The sequence below is a fragment of the Rhinopithecus bieti genome, unplaced genomic scaffold (assembly GCF_001698545.2).
Source record: "Rhinopithecus bieti isolate Rb0 unplaced genomic scaffold, ASM169854v2 scaffold_69822, whole genome shotgun sequence".
Classification (NCBI taxonomy): Eukaryota; Metazoa; Chordata; class Mammalia; order Primates; family Cercopithecidae; genus Rhinopithecus; species Rhinopithecus bieti.
The window spans coordinates 448866-463498 of record NW_016826966.1 but is presented as its reverse complement, the minus strand read 5'-3'; the positions used below and the strand labels follow the sequence as shown (position 1 = coordinate 463498).

At 36.4% G+C, this 14633-nt stretch overlaps 1 protein-coding gene across 1 annotated transcript in view; it reads right to left on the bottom strand.

Annotated features, from left to right (window-relative positions):
* Positions 1 to 14633, bottom strand: part of PLA2G4A (phospholipase A2 group IVA) — a 157846-nt gene that overhangs the window by 20730 nt on the left and 122483 nt on the right. The window contains 2 exon segments of the mRNA XM_017863705.1: positions 2779 to 2963; positions 10800 to 11042. Of these exon segments, the coding sequence (XP_017719194.1) occupies positions 2779 to 2963; positions 10800 to 11042 (428 nt within the window).

Below are 14633 nucleotides of genomic sequence, written 5' to 3'. Positions count from 1 at the left end.
CCCCCCCCCCCCCCCCCACAAAAAGAGACTAGAAGAAAATACCAAAATATTAACAGCTGTTGTCTGGAAGTACTGCATTTATAAACCAAATGTTCATACATTTTACAAGTATATATTCTTAATCACAAATAATGAGTCAACATTTAAAGACTACTGCAAAGTATAATGATTCTTTTTAAAGATACAAAGTGATATTCCAAAACCTCCTTCAACTCATTAAGGTGGTGGAGCTCTGATTCACACATAAAATGATGGCTTTGACATTTTATACCCCCATTGGTGAAATGAATAATACAGTGTCTTCCACCACTAGAACCAGCTTCTAAGCTATCATCTTAGAGTCATGCATTGAAACCCACCTCCCCATTGTTTCTTGTAGGTCATCAAATTCATAGTCACCCACTCTGGTGCAGTAATACTTCATTATCCTGTGCTTGGATTACAATACATTTCTCTTAATGTTAATTCCTTGCCTTCCATTCTCCAACTCATCCTACTTTCCATTTTCAGATTAATCATCCTAAAATTCCAATTTCATGAAGTCATTTGTCTGCTGAAATCCTCCACTGATTCTCCATTTTCTCTTGTCCTATCTTAAACTCTCTCCTTAAGCCTTTCTAAGGGAGCTGAATATCTGTCGCTTCTAATCAGATCACTCCAGCCCCTTAGATGTGCTCATTGCCATCTCTGTGCTGTTTTCACCCTATTTCATTTATTACCCTGTTCATTAACTCCAGTATGCACCAATCTATTCTTATATTTATCCCCTATAATACACATACTTATGTAAAGTTGTATGAATGACTACTTAATAGTAAGTTTCTCAATTCCCCTCCAAGTGGCTCTTGTGAATAAAAGTCTTTGCTCCCCAAAAAAACAAAACGTTATGGGAGATCAGGAACCATATTTTCCCACTAACTGCTGCACACAGCACACCACACAGAAAATAGTTCACGAACAGTGTGCACAAAGGAGGCAGCTGGTAAAGGGTAAGAAATTCTCATTCTGTAGCTTTGGAGCTACATTTCTCAACTAGCACTTCCCCAGCCAGGTTGTGGACTGTGCTTATTCCACAAATTATTTGATTTGTTGATAAGATTTTATCTCATTGATACTTGCTTCTTTGTCTGAATACCTTTACTACCTCAAAAAGGAAGTATGAAAGCACTTTGAACACATAAGGTTTTCTATATATTTAAGAGTTATTATTATAATCATTATTGCTCTTGAGAGCAGTTTAATCATCATATGATAGAGAAAAAAACAGATATGCTGTCAGAGGACCTGGGCTATTACTGATTCCACCTGGTTGGGAGGTCATGAACTGTTTCATTTAATCGCTATGAATTGCCACTTCTTAATCTATAAAATCAAAATAATAACTCCATCTTTCATACATCATTTTATTTATTCACCTACAAAAAAATCCTATATACTCATGTTTTGGCCAGCACCTCAATGACAGTTAGGACCAAATGATTAAAACAAAATAAACACAGACAGAGAACAGAGTTCTAGTCACAAAGAGTTCACAGAGAGTGAAAGCAATATAGATGTAAGCAAAAACATACAATATACTATGATAATTGCTGTATTTGAAGAATTAACTGAGTCCTATGCACTTTAGCCATATGGGTAGATGTCAAGAAAGATAACACTTGAGCTGTGTCTAAAGAATGTTTGGAGTATTCCAGGTAGGGGGAACAAAGCGTATTTATTTGAGGGTGAGGCCAAAGTGCGGCCCAGCAATCTTTCCATATTGCCACATTCAGAAGCTTTTCTCATTTCTTCATAGAGGCGGACTTTTATTCACCCCACATGCCTGACTCCACTACCTCCATATTTTTATCCTGACAAGTTAACCTTGACTCCTAATACCTACAAAACTTCGAAGTCATCACATGAGTACTTCCTTAGCTTCCTTTTTCCAGACTTCATGATAAATCTTTATCTGCTGCCATTTTCCCCTAGCGTGGACACTTCAAAACTGTTCCCCACTTGTGTCCTTGATTCCTTTCCCACTTCCCACCCTTACATCCTTCCCAGAGATGTGACTTCATCCTATATCTCATCTCTCCTCTCTTCAGTAATACCTTCATTAACGACTCCTAGCCATCAGTATGTAAACATGCTTGTCTCTTCTATTAACAACCCACCCCCGACCACTCACACACACAGTTTTCCTCTTCCCCACATCCTCTTACAGATACAGTCCATCTCCTTCCCTGAACAATCTACAGAATTGTCTTTTTTTTTTTTTTTTTTTTTAACTCCCACTCATCCCTCAAACCACTCCGGTCTGATTTCTGCCTTCACAGCCCTATTGAAACTGGCCTTGTCCAGTTCACCAAAAAACCTCCTTGTTGTTACATATCTTCAATTTTCATAATACTACACACTTCCTTTGCTCTCCTTTCCCCTTGATAGCATTCTTTAAAGTACTATTTATGTCCACTTCTCTTCTCAGGTTATACCCTCTCCATGCATTGTTTTAATGATCATTTACTTGCTAACTCCCAAATCTCAGCCTCATTTCCTTTCTAAAGTTCAGACCCACTGTATTATTCTTGTCCTGCTCAGGACTCTGACCTTTATTGAGCTCATGAGAATCATTTAAAAGTTTCTTTAAGCAGGAGACTGATTGAATCATGCTTGCATTTTAGAACTATTACTCATAAAGATGTAGAAAATACATTAAAGGAATAAGAAACTGGAGTCAAAGAGACTAAGAAATCTATAAGGCAAGCAAGAGAATGTGGTAGAGAATGGAATTCTTACCTTGAACGGAGGACTAGAGTCACTTGGCCTTGCAGAAAAGTCAAAGGAGATGATGAGATCAACCCCTCTCTGAGGTCTCAGTATCAAGGGATACGGCAGGTTAAATGTGAGCCCACTGTCCACTACATGAATCTTTTTACTTTTGACATCCAGAGGTTCATATATTCGCTCAAATTCATCAGGATCTTAAAACATAAAAGAAAACAAGAATGAATTAAATGATCATTCATCAGTATTTATCATCTAAAAATGTTGGTTTCAAATTTGAAAGAATTTCATATGATTAGGCCCTCAGGCTTTGGAGACAAATAGAGCTGGGCATGCTAAATACAACTTTAGCAATTGTAATTATTACCCTTAAGTCTTAGTTTCTTCATTTGTAACATCAGGGTTATCAAATAAGGTTGCTGCAAAGATTTATGGGGACAATGCATGGAAAGCACTTAGTTCACGTCCTGGTATTAACTCTAAGCTATGATCACTTTAATAGTATTATCTTACATTACGTAGGTCTTTACAGGTCTCTCAACATTTCCTCATGCATAGTCTTGTTTAATTCTTATAACAGACAGGTGAGGCAGAGGACATCTGTAAATGGAGGGTGAAGCCAATGAAGAGTCACCTCGAAGGTGGCATAGCTGGGAGATGGCAGACTCTGCATCGTTCCCAGGCTGCCTCTCTTGGGGGTGAGTGTGCATTCCACCACAAGGTGGGAGTCCAAGGAAATCATCCAGCCAACACACCCAGCAAATATTTGTTGTCTACTACCATTCAGATATGATTCCAGATGCTGAACAAGATAGATACATGCTCTGCTCTGATAGAGCTTATATTGTGAGTACACAGCCAATAAGTAAATAAATGTATTAAGAGGGCAGTTCATAAAGTGATAAATGCAATGAAGAAAATGAGCAAGGACACTATAATAAGGAGTAACTTCAGGTAGGTGGTTAATGGAGACGCCTCTGAGAAGAAAACCTTACACTGAAATAAGAATAATGATATGGAACAGACCATCTAAAGATTGGGAGGGTGGGATCCAGAAGTTACCAGGGAGAGGGAGGAGCTAAAGCAAGGGTCTCAAGGCAGAATCAGGCTGGGTATGTTTGAGGACAGCAAGGAGCCTGCAGTCTGAGGACAGTATGGGAGGAGAACAGATGAGATGGCAAGGATTCTGAAGAAAAAGAGGACCTACAGATCATTATTGTGAAAAAATAATACTGATAACACACTACACTTCACATTTATGTGTGGTGCTCCTAATTCACTTGCCAGGAAAATAAAACATGACCAGAATTGAACTGGTTTGAATCGAACTAGATAAAATGCCATGCAGCTGTTGTGCTCTGTTCCCTTGTCCACACTCTTGTTTCCTCCTGCTATTAGGAAGCAGGCTGGCAAAGCCCAAGAGGGAGGCCTATGATAGTAGAATAAAGTGAAGATGGTCACACCAGATATGAATAAGGATCTCTGACTTAATACCTATGTACATACATACATGCTCAGCACACAGTAGGAACCTAGTGTATGTTAGTTTCCCTCCATATGTTTCTAATAAGAATAATACTATAATTCTCCTATAGTCAGTTTTACTTATTACATTTTAAGAGCATAAAATGAAAAAGGAAAGTAAATCTTTAAATTCTTCCTGGCCAATTAAATCCATAATCCTCATGATAAATAAAGGTTGAAGTAAAACACCAATGAGGCAGTCACAATTTTATTCAATGTAAAGTGAAAAAATAAGACTTTGGTATAGTTACTAATATTTTAAAGAAACATTAATATCTTTCTAACATTCTACAGTTAACAAAGTCATCTGTTTCCTCACATCTATTAAAAATTCCCATTTCTAAAATACTGAATAACAGATAAATGTTACAAACACTTACTAGTGATGCTTATAAATAAAGAAGAATAAATTTTATGTCTGAGGCAATTCATACTGCCCAGAATAGGCAAGCAAAGAGGAAAGATGTGAATAACTGTCTTGAATAAAACCAAATATGCTAAAATAAAGCTATTTTAAAGACAAGGATAAGGTAATATGGCTAAGTAATAAAGGCTGGCTGTGTCCAAGGCTAACTTATAGGGCAATAAGGAGAGAGAAGAGAAATAGTTCTTTAAATAATTATCTGTAGATCAATTCTGTTTTCTTAATAAGTATTTATAAACAGTAGTGAGAATGCACTTTGCCACCAGCCAAGATACTAGACTATCACAGAACCTGGAATATAAAGACATAAGAAATATATAAAGAGACTGTCGAGCCCAATTTTAATATTTATTCCTCTGAAGATTTTAGTTTAACAATTATATATGTGAACATCCTAATGGTAAAATTAGTGAGCCTTTGGCTTAAATTTATTTTAAATATTTTACTAAAAGTTATAATTCATTAGTTGGTTACTGATATTTCTCTTAATGGTGACTCCATTTATTTTGAGTCGATTATGTATCAGAAATTTCATACATAAGATTTATTATTCTTACATGACTCTTACAAAAGAGACAGCCATTTTAAAGATAAGGAAACAATCTTACAAAGCAGGCAGCCATTTTAAAGATAAGGAAACTGAGGCTCACAGAGGTAAAATAAATTGTCTATTTTCAAACAGATTTCAAACAGATTCAGAAGATTCCAAGCCAGGTTCAAAAGGTCTAAGCCCTAAGCACGGTGTCCCACTATTAATTCAGAAAGTGGCATGACTAACTAAGAGTATTCTACCAAAAACTGATAGTATCCTTTTATCCTTTCTTAAATCCAAGAGTGAGGGCATTTGAGAGAAAAATCATGTTCCCACTTTCAAGATAAATTATTTTATTTTACAACAATTTTATTTTGTAGACAAATAATAATTGTGTATATTTACGGGGTACAATGTGATGTTTCGTTACATGCATACATTGTAGGTCAAATCAAGCTAACTAGCAACATATTAATAACGTCAAATATTTATCTCTTCTTTGTGGTAAGAACATCTAAATCCTGTCTTTTAACTATTTTGAAATATACATTATTACTAACTGCAGGCACCATGCTGTGCAATAGACACCCAGAACTTATTCCTCCTCTCTCACTGACACTTTGTACCCTTTGAGCAAGGTTGCCTCTTTCTCCATCTACTGCCTCCTCCCCAAATCCCCCCCCCCAGCTTCTGGTAATCCTCATCCTATTTTCTACTTCTGAGTTCAACTCTTTTAGATTACACATAACAGTGAGATCATGTAGTGTCTGTCTCATTTCACTTAGTATAATATCCACTAAGTTCATCCATGTCACAAAAAACAAAAAACAAAAAAAAAAAAAAACAAGCCAAACCAGAAAGTAGTATTTCCTAACTGTGTTGCGAAAAGCATAGTTATGCAAGATATAAACTGATGTCTCATATACAAAATAAGAGTGCCATGATTAAATAAGGTCATGTGTTGAGAAAGACAAAATTCAACAACTTAAAGTACTAGCCAATTACATTGCGCATTCCCTATTCTCCTTCCTATGGCTCCCACTGACAGCACTTTATATGAAAATGCCTACCAATCCTCCAAATAACTCTATAACATGGGTACCATTGTTATTTTTATTTTGTAAGTAAATTGAGGCTTATGCTAAGTGACTGCCTAAGATGGCCTGCTAGTAAAGGATCCAACTGAGATTCAAATGCAAGCCAGTCTCCTTTTAAAGTACTATCCTCAAGCAGCTTTAAGTAGGACTTAAACTCATTAGGGTATCTCATTGTATCTGAAGAGGGAGATCGAGTTGTAAATTTTCCCAAATTTATTTGAACTGGAACCCAATTTATTGTATAACATCTACTAAAATGTCATAGAGCATTGGATAAATGCCACTACGGAAGAATATCCTCCCATAATTTAAAACATACAAGGTTTCTAAACTTGTGAATTAATGGGGTTATCCGATGGTTGTGGAAACATAACTCTGTTTTAGAATTATGTAACATTTCCTTAAAGCAGGTCAGCTTTGGATATTTGTAGTGGCCATTTTATAAATACATCACACAGATTCAGTGTACAAATATTTGGATGTCTGTGTTTTGAACGCTAGCCTAAATTAACTCATGTCTTTATTTCTTATTTCCAGATGGTGTATGTCACAGTAAGTAGGATAAACACAAAAGTAAACAGGAAAGGAGTCATATAACTAATAACAAGTTCTCCAAAATTTGTTTCTACAGGTACACAACTATTTTGCAGTAAACACATGAGGGAAATTTTATCATACTATGATTTCTTCTGTTTTCAAAATACAGTCGGCAAGGTGAAGTAGTAGGCAGAAAAATAGTGCACTTTTACTGATTTTAGGTTGAGAAATTGCTTTAATTCCAAAACATCCAAATTTTAATTTATATAAACAAAATCATCATAGGGTAAACAAATGTAACATTTTATGTAATAATCTAGATTAGATAGAAATCTTTTTTTTTTTTTTTTTGTTTTTTTTTTTGCATGGGGTTGCAAAAGTAAAAAGAATGTGTTAATTTAATGTCTTAAATAAATTGTGGATAAAAATTCAGTTGGCATTCTTTAAAACAGGAATTTTAAGAGAAGACCCTTATGAACCAAAATGATCACAATTGTGATAATGTTTTAACTTTTCATTCCAAACATACGATTATTTCTAAAAATTGGAAACAACAGAGGAGGTAAAACCAGATCTATCTTTGTTAAGACTTTTTCTGAAAAAGCACTACTCAATCAGTAAATCAGTCTAAAATGAAATTATTTTAGCAATATCTGCCTGTAAATCATAAAGTTGAATGAATCTGTGAACTGACTGAACTGACACATTTTTTTTACTGAAATTAATGCCCCATATACATTTTTTCAATTGAATACATAAAAATGAATAAAATGTAATTTAAATGAAATACACACTATGAAAAAAAATTTAAAGTTCTTTCCAAACATCATTAATTTAAAATAATTTTAGCTTCAAACATTTTCAGGTATCTCAAAAAAACTGGTTTATATAATGCCATATTTGGGGATGATTGATAGATTATATTTCCTTATGTTGTTTCATGAAAACTGTCTATAACTCCTCTTTCAAAAGGCATGAAATGAACAAAGGAGTAGACATGGTGGTGTACAACTATTATTCTCCAAATGCAAACACCGACAATAAACTCATATTCTTGTTTGCTTGTTTGTTTTTTGTTTTTGAGATGGAGTCTGGCTCTGTCGCCCAGGCTGGAGTGCAGAACCAAGCACATTGCAAGTACTCAGTAAGCCTAAGTGAGTGAAAGAGTGAACAAAAGACAGAAGGGAGATGAAAATGCAAAATAATTTAAAAGGAAGAGGCATACGTCCTAAAGTTGCCAAATTTAGCTAACAAAATACAGGATGCCTGGTTTAATTTGAATTTCAGATCATCAACAAATAATTATTTAGTGTACGTCCTAAATGCTGCAAGAATTATATATAAATTATTCATATACATATTTAACATTAAAATCTAACTGGTATTCTGTATTTTATCTGGTAACCCCAACACCACCAAATCTACATAAAATATTGCAAAACTACCAGGAAGTTGTTAAAATGTGGAGTGTAGACCACATGCTGTGAAAACTACATAAGGAGCTGGTGCAATCCAAATAGTAACGTAAAACAAATAGAATAAAGTATACACAAAGAAAACTTCCATTTTTACATAAGCAAGCGGATGACTAAGAAAACCAAGGGCTAAGGGGAATGGCGTGTGTTCAAGGGAAAGGCTTGGAAGCAATGTTAAAAAACCTGTGTCCCAATCTCAGCTCTGTTGAGAAATTTTAGGCAAAAATGACAGAATTATCTTCTTTGATCTTCCCTTTCTATAGAGTAAAATAACTGAAGATTCTCTATATATCAACATGCTCTATGAATTTGTAGTATTTTTAAGCTCATCATCATTCATCCATAAAGCACGTTTCTAGAAGAGACACATTTAATTGGTATTGCGATGACAATAAACATAGTTATGTGACTAAACAAGAAAATAATGTCAGTGAATGTATGGTTAAGTGTATTTTATTTGGGATGAATTTAAAATAGATATTGACTTTATAACAATTAGAATTTCATTATAGTTAATATAATAGTTAATATATAACATAGTGAATCCTGTTGGGATTACTGGCATATAATCAGACATACCTCATATCCTAGAGTTTGATGCCATAAACGTAACACAAAATATAATGAGTTTGCATTAATCTTGTTTAAACAACAGAGGTCATTTTTGCTTCTGCAATTCCTTTTAAGGGGTCAAGCAACAAATAGAAACAATACCAAAACAACAACAAAATCCAAAGCTATATCCTAAAAATCACAAGTATGTTCTAGGTATGATGCTTAAACAAAAGGCAGTAGAAAATGTTTTTGGAAATATCCCATTTAAGTTTTTACTGCATCTAATCAAAATGTCCTTGGCCATAAATGATTGAGGAATGACATTTGGACATTAAGGAAAAGATGATGGTGTGGTGAAATATAAAAATTTAAGATGACAGAATTATCACCAAAAGATTATTGTGTATTGATTGGTCACCAAAGCAAATTTAACTTTAAATCTATAACAGGCATGGAACTGAAGACCAAAGGGAATTATTCTTGAGGATCTGGCTAAGTGACAAACCTGAAAGTGACAAGGTTCTTGCTGGGCAGCTTTAAGAAAGTTACCTAACCTTTCTGAGAACTGGAGAGACAGTTCCAATAGCCTAGTGAACACTACAGGCTGGCTTACTCAAACCCTGTGTTGCACTAGGGAGTCAGGCTAAGGCAACCCTGTGTTTGCCAGATTCCCTTGCAGCTCCAGTTCTACTGAGACCTGGCCTCTACCAAAGATGAACACTCACATAAAATCTGAAAAAGAAAATTAGAGAGAAGCTACATTTCCGCTATTTCTCCTGCCAAGCACAGTTGCCAAGACATTTGTGGGGATGATTCTGAAGTGGTTTTTGAATCATTCCCGAAAGCTCAGCCTAAAGCTTGCTCCCAGAAGGTTTGGAACAATTTTATAAGCACCCAATTCCCTTCCTTAAATCCCTTTCAGAAAATAAGAAATAGTTTCCAAATTTCCGCAACTGAACTGTGACCAGTACAGAGAAGATCTAAAGTCTCCCTCAATACATTTTTTTTAATTTTCTATTTTTTGAGACAGAGCTTTACTTTGTTGCCTAGGTTGGAGTGCAGTGGCACAATCTTGGCTCATTGCAATGTCTGCCTCCCAGGTTCAAGCAATTCTCGTGTTTCAGCCTCCTGAGTAGCTGGGATTACAGGGGTGCACCACCATGCACAGCTGCCTTTTATTTTATTTTGTTTTTGTATTTTTTTAGTAGAGACGGGGTTTCACCATGTTGCCCAGGCTGGTCTCGAACTCCTGAGCTCGGGTAATCTGCCTGTTTCGGCCTCCCAAAGTGCTAGGATTACAGGAGTGAGCCACTGCTCCCCAGCCATCCTCCTCAATATTTTAATGAAAATTTTCTATACTGACATGCCTAGGCCATTTCCTATCCAATATAAATTTTTCTTAAAAAAAAAATCCAGGCCAGGTACAGTGACTCACACCTGTAGTCCCAGCACTTTGGGAGGCCAAAGTAGGAGGATCACTTGAGCCCAGGAGTTTGAGACCAGCTTGGGCAACAAGGCAAAAACCTGTCTCTACAAAAACTACAAAAGTTAGCTGGGCATGGTGGTGTGCACCTGTAGTCCCAGCTACTCAGGAAGCTGAGGCAGGAGGATTGCTTCAGGCCGGAATTTAAGGATGCAGTGAGCCATGGTTGTGCCACTGTACTACAGCCTGGGCAACTGGGTGAGACCCTGTCTCAAAAATACAAACAAACAAACAAACAAACAACAAAAAATAACCCAAGTCATTTGAAGCCCTTCACACATTAAATGCAGGTTGTAATAACTGAGAATACATGAGTAAATGTTGACAATAATTAAAATGCTTCTCTCCAGAGAAGGAATAAAGATCTCCTGCCTTAGCTCCTACTGATTATATTTTGTGCACTTACCTGCTACAGCTGCATCCAGTTCATCATCATCAAAGGAGTCCTGTGTGGCAAAGTCACTCAAAGGAGACAGTGGATAAGATGTATTGAGATTCAAGCCCAGCATGAAGTTGTGTACCTTCCCAGCACGGCCTTCTCTGGTATTGAATAAAGCTGAATCACTCACCAAGGCCATTATCATACGATGAATCCAACTTGCTTGATTATCACTTTGATAGTCCCTTCCAGCATCTTCATTTTCAGTGCCTAGAGAAAAAGAAAAGGTCACTATACAGACTCCAAAATGCATGTTTAAAAAGGGATCTTTGGGCCAGGCAAGGTGGCTCACGCCTGTAATCCCAGCACTTTCGGAGTCCAAGGCAGGCGGATCATGAGGTCAAGAGATAGAGACCATCCTGGCCAACAAGGTGAAATCCCATCTCTACTAAAAATACAAAAAAAAAAAAAAAAAAAAATTAGCTGGGCATGGTGGCATGCACCTGTAGTCCCAGCTACTCAGGAGGCTGAGGCAGGAGAACCGCTTGAACCCGGAGGAGTTCAAGTGAGCCAATCACTTGAGGAGGAGGTTGCAGTGAGCTGATATCGCAGCACTGCACTCCAGCCTGGCAACAGAGCAAGACTCAGTCTGACCAAAAAAATAAAAAATAAAAAAAAGGGATCTTCTTTGGATAATTAAATGTTAACAATGAAGCTCTATGTTTGGTTTAACATGTTTATTTGCCTAGATTAATATTGCAGTTAATCATTTTTGTTCTTAAGTTGTTCTTAGTCCACCTTTTACCTATAGTGCATGTAAAGGGTGTATTCTTGCCAGTGCCACTTGGTCTATGCTCAGATTTCTGGGTAAATTTCTTCCATTTTCCCACTTTCCTTCTTTCCTGAATTGTTTTCTTCCACGCACTTGCATGCACACATATAATTTACACACAGAAAATCCACAGTGGTTAATTCTATCCTCTACATTTCTTTGTTTTTTTTTTTTGTTGTTGTTGTTGTTGTTGTTGTTTTTTTTGAGACGGAGTCTCGCTCTGTCACCCAAGCTGGAATGCACTGGCCAGATCTCAGCTCACTGCAAGCTCCGCCTCCCGGGTTCACGCCATTCTCCTGCCTCGGCCTCCCGAGTATCTGGGACTACAGGCGCCCGCCACCTCGCCCGGCTAGTTTTTTGTATTTTTTAGTAGAGACGGGGTTTCACCGTGTTAGCCAGGATGGTCTTGATCTCCTGACCTTGTGATCCGCCCGCCTCGGCCTCCCAAAGTGCTGGGATTACAGGCTTGAGCCACCGCGCCCGGCCTATCCTCTATATTTCTTAAGTTACCTTAAGAAATTTTATCCTGTTTAACAAACATTCAGGATTTCTGTAAAATGAGGAGTGAGAGCTAAAGGATTCAACATATATTTGCTACTAAATAAACACCCTTATGACCTATTGATTTTATGACCTGTCATTTCATCCTTGCTTATAAAGTTTGGGGATTTAAAAGCCTTTAATTTAAACAAATGCCTAAACATTTTAAAATTCAGCAATCACCCCAAAGAAGCAGTTTTAAATGGCTTTTCCTTAAAACCTATGCATACATCATTTCTCCTGGGAAACTATATTGTATGGTCATTTATAGCATTGGCTCCAGAATCAGACTCCTTGGGTACCAACCCTCTCTCCACTATTTGCTAATTACTTTCCCCTTCTCTTCCTTCATTTCCTCATTGATAAACCTCCTAAAGTTGTGAGAATTAACTGTGTTTGTGCATCTATGTAATGTTCTTAGAAAAGTGCCCGGCTCATATTAAATTCTTAATAAATACTAGCTAGTAGCAGAAACAGTTGTAGCAGCAGCAGCAGAAGCATCATCATCATCATCAGTCTTATTTATTCATAATCAAAATCAAAGAACAATTTATGGTAGTGTATAACTTCACCTGCCTAAATCCCATTTTTTCTGATTTCTGGGAACCCTGTATGTAAATATTCACACATTTATAAAACTGTGTATGTATATGTATGTGACTCTGTGTGTGTGTGTGTGTGTGTGTGTTGAGACAAAGAGAAAAAAGACATTCTATAGTCAGCTTCATAATTTTCAATAAATGTAAACTAAACATACACAAAACCATCATAAATATATATTTTTTATTATACTTTAAGTTCTAGGGTACATGTGCACAACATGCAGGTTTGATACATAGGTATACATGCGTTATGTTGGTTTGCTGCACCCATCAACTCGTCATTTCCTTTAGGTATTTCTCCTAATGCTATCCCTCCACCAGCCCCTCACCCTGCCGATAGGCCCCGGTGTGTGCTGTTCCCCACCCTGTGTCCAAGTGTTCTATTGTTCAATTCCCACCTATGAGTGAGAACATACGGTGTTTGGTTTTCTGTCTTTGTGATAGTTTGCTGAGAATGATTGTTTCCAGCTTCATGCACGTCCCTGCAAAGGACATGAACTCAACCTTTTATGGTTGCATAGTATTCCATGGTATATATGTGCCACATTTTCTTAATCCAGTCTATCACTGATGGACATTTGGGTTGGTTCCAACTCTTTGCTATTGTGAATAGTGCCGCAATAAACATATGTGTGCATGTGTCTTTATGATTTATAATCCTTATCTTCACAGTTATTCGTTTCACTGAGCTGAGTAAATGAAGAGATCTTTCATTCAGTAACCAATCCAGATGACTATATAGTCACCAAAAACAAATACACTATTTTCTACTCTTACACTTTTCTAACGCCAAACAGGGCAAAAAATGTCTTTTACTAGAACAATTCAGGCTTTAAAATGAATGATTTCTATCTCCAGTTACACAGGATATAAATGAGATACGCAATTATTTCCAAAGATTTTGGGGTTATGGCTTCTTACTTTTCTTATTATTATCCAATAAGCCCCCACTTCCATACCAGGATACCTTTGATAACGGCATCACTTGTGGGACAAAACCAACAGTCAACATATAAATGATACTTATTGCTTACTGGTCATAACAGTAATAGTACATTTCTATTTGCATCACCCTTTACAACTTAAAGCCCTTTTGTCTGCATTTGCTAATTTAACGATTGCAACAGTTCTGTGAGAGAAGGTAATGGTTCCAGGATAGGTTTGAAGAAACTAAAGATGAAAATATCTAAAACTTTGCTCAAAATCATTTGACTACATATGAAAGAGTCTCAAGACAATAAAAGGATAAGCCACAGATTGAAATAAATTATTTGCAATGGACATATTTGATTAAAAACATGTAATACAAAACATACAAAGAACACTTAAAACTCAATAATAAGAAAACAACCCCAATCCAAAAATGGGCCAAAGGCCTGAACTGATACCTCATCAAAAAAGACATACAGATGGCAAATATTTATATGAGAAGACGCTTCAAGTTAAATGTCATTTGAGAAATGCAAATTAAAACAATAAAAAGATATTACTACATACCTGTTAGAATGACCAATATCCAAAGCATAGATAATACCAAATGTTTAAAAGATGTGGAGCAACAAAAACTCTCATTCACGGCTGGTAGGGAATGCAAAATGGTACAGCCACTTTGGAAGACCGTTTGACAGTTTCTTACAAAACTAAATATACTATTACCATATGATCCGCAATTGTGCTCCATCGTATTCACCCAAATAAATTGAAAAATCTATGTCTACACCAAAATGTGAACATAGATTTTTCTAGCAGTTTTATTCATAATGTCCAAAACTTGAAAGTAAAGTTCAAGTTTTCTAAGTTCACCTTCTTCAGTAGGTGAATGAATAACTAAATGGTGGCACAACCAGACAGTGGAATATTATTCAGTGCTTAAAAAAAAAAAAAAAA